Here is a 4240-nt window from a genome sequence, read left to right on the forward strand (position 1 = left end):
TTTTTTCATAGAGTGGCTGGAATTTTTTTTACGAAAAGTATTTTGTCGGCAAGTTCTTCAAAATCTTTTTCTAAAGTTTGGTAAAAAGTTTTTAAAAAATTCAGCTGGAAGTCCGTCATAGCCCGGAGATTTTCCGTTTTCAAATTTAAAAAGAGCTTCTTTCAGTTCCGCGCCGGTTAGGCGGGTATATAAAATTGATTTTCATCATCACTTAAACGTTTAGTGAAGTGTGATAAGACATAGTTTTGCCTGTCTTTGCATAAACTAGTTTTGGTGTAAATGTTTTTATAATATGGAACTAGGGAGTTTAGTATTTCACCATGTTCATTCGTCAATCTGCCGTTATTCTTGCGAATTTCGATAATTAACTTGTTCCGCTGTTGAACTTATTACAAATTATACAAAAATTTTGAAGATTCTTCTCCTTATTCGATTTTTTCGTGCGAATATACGCTCCGGGAAACTGGAGAAAGAAAAGAGCATTGCGTTTTTCTTTTATGCTATCTAAATTCGGGTGAGCGTTTTGTCGCTCCCGTTGGGTTTTGTTTTCAATCTTTTTGATGTTTTTTTTGTTTTTCGCACTTTCCTGTATCGATATGTGTTGATCAGGTCTCCTAAATTGAAAACTCGTGTACCTTGAACATAAATATAACAATTTTACAAACTGACATAAAAAGCACAAACAAATAAACCTTAACTTTATAGCACGAGGTTTTGATTGATCTGACGTAGTACAAACATATGGACGCACTGGAGCATAACATTTTACAAAAAAGCGCGAACTACAACAATACAATTTACGGCGGCTTAAGGTCAAACTATTTGTCAATATGATCAGAGAGCGTTGTCGAAAAGTTTACAGTCCAGGACAACACTTGAGTGTTGATGAATCCCTTGTTCTTTTTAAAGGCAGATTACATTTTCGTCAATATATAAAGACAAAAAGAGCACGATTTGGAATAAAGGTATATGAGTTGACTACAGCTGATGGTATTATACTTGATTTCCTAGTGTATTGTGGAACTGCGATGTATGATGATGACAAAAATTCTACAATTCCTTCAAGCCAACGTATACCAATAGAGCTGACGGGACCATTTATAAATAAAGGTCATGTTGTTTTTACTGATAATTACTATACAAGCCCTTCTCTTGCCAGCTTCCTCTTGTCCAAGAAGACTTATATTTGTGGAACTATTCGCGCAAACAGAAAACACTACAGCAAAGAGATATTAAATGATCAAATTGCAAAAGGCACTGCTGTTTTTTACAAAACTCGCAACGAAGACAATAAAATCTTAGCCTGCAAATATCGTGTAACTAAAGACAAATCAGGTAACAAACAAAAAGTTGTTTACATGCTGTCAACATATCACAATCCAGTGATGGTGGAAACAGGAAAATCTGATAAAAATGGTAACATTATACTCAAACCATCAATGGTCAAGTCATACAATGTGCATATGGGTGGTGTTGACCTGGTAGACCAGCAATTACATGGAATTCAGGCTCTTCGAAAATCCTATAAATGTTACAAGAAATTAGCTTTTCGTCTAATTCTTCAATGTGTTTTAAATTCACAAACGATTTATACACATAGTACTGGCAGGCACATTTCATACTTAGATTTTTTGCTGAGTAACATAAAGTTGATATTTTCACTAACCCCTGAGATCCCTCACAACCCTTGTCTTGTTGTAGGAGAGGATTTTGAAAGACTTACTGGCAGGCATTTTTCTTCAATGTTGCCACCAGGCAAGGCAGGCAATAATGATAGGCACCACAAAAGATGTCGTGTTTGTTATGCAAAGGGCAAACTGACCGCCAAAGGTCATCCCTTGAAAACTGTTTTTGTTTGTAATTTCTGTCCATCACAACCTCTTACATCCTGATGAGTGTTTTCAAATTTATCATACTGTTTTGGACTATTCCTAAAAAGATATTACGTATGTTTATTCATACATAAAATGTTTTCTCAAGCCAAATGTGTATATATTTTATTTAAAGGAAATTTCCAATTTGTTAATGTCTTTTCAAAAAAAAAATATCTTTTGATTAAATTATCAAATTTGTTTAATTTATTTGATCACCACTATAAATGCCTATCTAATTTAATACTAAAAACTATATGTTTATGAATTTATTTGTTAATATTTAATGATTAAATTAAGAAATTAAATACTTATGTTTATTCACTATGTTGTTTTTTCAATCACGTGACTTTTTTATTTATTTTAAAAAATGAGAGTCTATTCTTTAACAAAAAAAACAAGGTCTCGTTTGTTATATTCTGACAAGTAGTTTTTATTATATGGCCTTTCAATTGTTCATGATACAAATTCGTTATTTTACGCGCAGTCATATAGAAGTTTTTAACTCTGTCGCGAAAGGGTTAAAACTCTAACATAGTCTCATACTATTGTATGAGACCTTTAATAAAACTTTATTACAAACTCATGATTTCCAAAGAAAAAGTAAATGCTGATTCAAAAGAAGATAAGCATTTAGCAGTAGTGACAGGATTAGCAAGAGATAAAATTATTGCCAAACCACTAGTATAATGTATTATCTAATACAAATCCAGTAGTGACGGTAGTTAAAAGGCTATCAAATGATGTAAATTTAATGGTAGAGGCTGTAAAAACAGAAGTTGCTAAGATAAGTTAATGAGACACTGTTTCTTCTTAAGTAAGTAAAACCTTAGAATAAGGATGCCGTTCCTCCTTTATACGCAACCGTATGATTTTAAAACCCTCAACGATCTGTGTTGGTACAGTTTGTTTTTTGAAAAAACCCCTTGCCTTTTTCAACGCTTAATTTTTAAACAAATCATAACAAAAATATTTATTTATTTCAACATTTCTATGTTACTTAACATTATACTGATTGCTTAATCCCGTGAAAAGGTTTAGCTAAAAAATTAAGAAACCCAGTTTTATGGGGAATGGAGAACAAGAAACAGTCAGACCGCGTACGTAACTGCTACCTTTAACCCAAACTACACCCTCCATGTGCGCATTTGTGCGTTTTTAAATAAACAACTCCCCTCTTTCCTACCTGCCTACATACTTATACTTTCCTTAACCTGTGTACGAACTATGGAAGACAATAATATAAGAAAGTTGTTAATCTTTACATTTGTTGTAAACTCATGATATATATATATATATATATATATATATATATATATATATATATATATATATATATATATATAAATATATATATATATATTATATATATATGTATATATATATATATATATATATATATATATACATACATATATATATATATATATATATATATATATATATATATATATATATATATATATATATATATATATATATATATATATATATATATATGAAAAGACTAAATATAAATAACTATAAAAAATGAACAAGTTTATTAAGGTAGGTCATTTTGCATTATAAAAAAAATACACATTGTTAAAATTAGATTATAAAGAATTAACTTTTGATGACATAAATTAATTGATGAAATTCTTGTTCAAGGGTCTAAAAAACAAAAAAACCAATGTCAATAACAGCAATCAATTGAAAATATGAAAGTTATTTTAATGTTTTTACAACTTTAGTAGTTTTAATTAATAGTTTTTTCATATACATAGAGTACCGTCCATAAATATTTGAATGGTCGTACTTTTCAAAATAAAAAATCATTCTATTTTGAAAAGTGCGACCATTCTTCTTCTTTTTTACGAGTTTTTCTTACTATTGGAGGTGAAACTGTAAGCAAAGTCTACCTGAATTATATGTTGACTTCCTTTTTATTAGGTTTACAAAAAAAGTTATATAAGTCCGTTTATATTAATTTATGATCTTCTTTCCACTTATTCACTCTTAGCGACAATAACCGAAAAACATATTCTTGGTACTTAATAGCTACAAAATCTCTAATTAGTAGCTAAAGTATTTCAAGTAAATACACATTGCTATCAAAACTTCACCAGTAAAATCAGTACTGATTTGAATTTCTTAAATACCTCATCTACATATATTTCTTTAAACCTAATGGTTTTTGCATAAACTATATATAAATTAGCTTAATGATTGCAAAATAATTATGAAAATTTAATTTTTCTATTTAACACCAAAATACTAAGTCATTTTATTAATTAGTTGTTTAAAGAAAAAACATATAAGTAAGACTGCGACAAATGTACACAAAAAAACTTTCAAGAGATGTTTTTAAAACCTTTAATAATTTATAT

General features: G+C 29.2%; 1 protein-coding gene across 1 annotated transcript; it reads left to right on the forward strand.

Moving 5' to 3' along the window:
• Positions 1-830: 830 nt before the first annotated feature.
• On the forward strand, positions 831-1892 carry LOC136074132 (piggyBac transposable element-derived protein 4-like). The gene has a single exon (XM_065786433.1). The coding sequence runs from the start codon at positions 831-833 to the stop codon at positions 1890-1892; it is 1062 nt and encodes a 353-aa protein (XP_065642505.1).
• Positions 1893-4240: the final 2348 nt, after the last annotated feature.

This window comes from Hydra vulgaris, chromosome 01 (genome assembly GCF_038396675.1).
Source record: "Hydra vulgaris chromosome 01, alternate assembly HydraT2T_AEP".
Lineage (NCBI taxonomy): Eukaryota > Metazoa > Cnidaria > Hydrozoa > Anthoathecata > Hydridae > Hydra > Hydra vulgaris.

Bases quoted from the DNA above. Each gene is read 5' to 3' on its own strand.
- LOC136074132 (XM_065786433.1), top strand. From the start codon at position 831: ATGATCAGAGAGCGTTGTCGAAAAGTTTACAGTCCAGGACAACACTTG.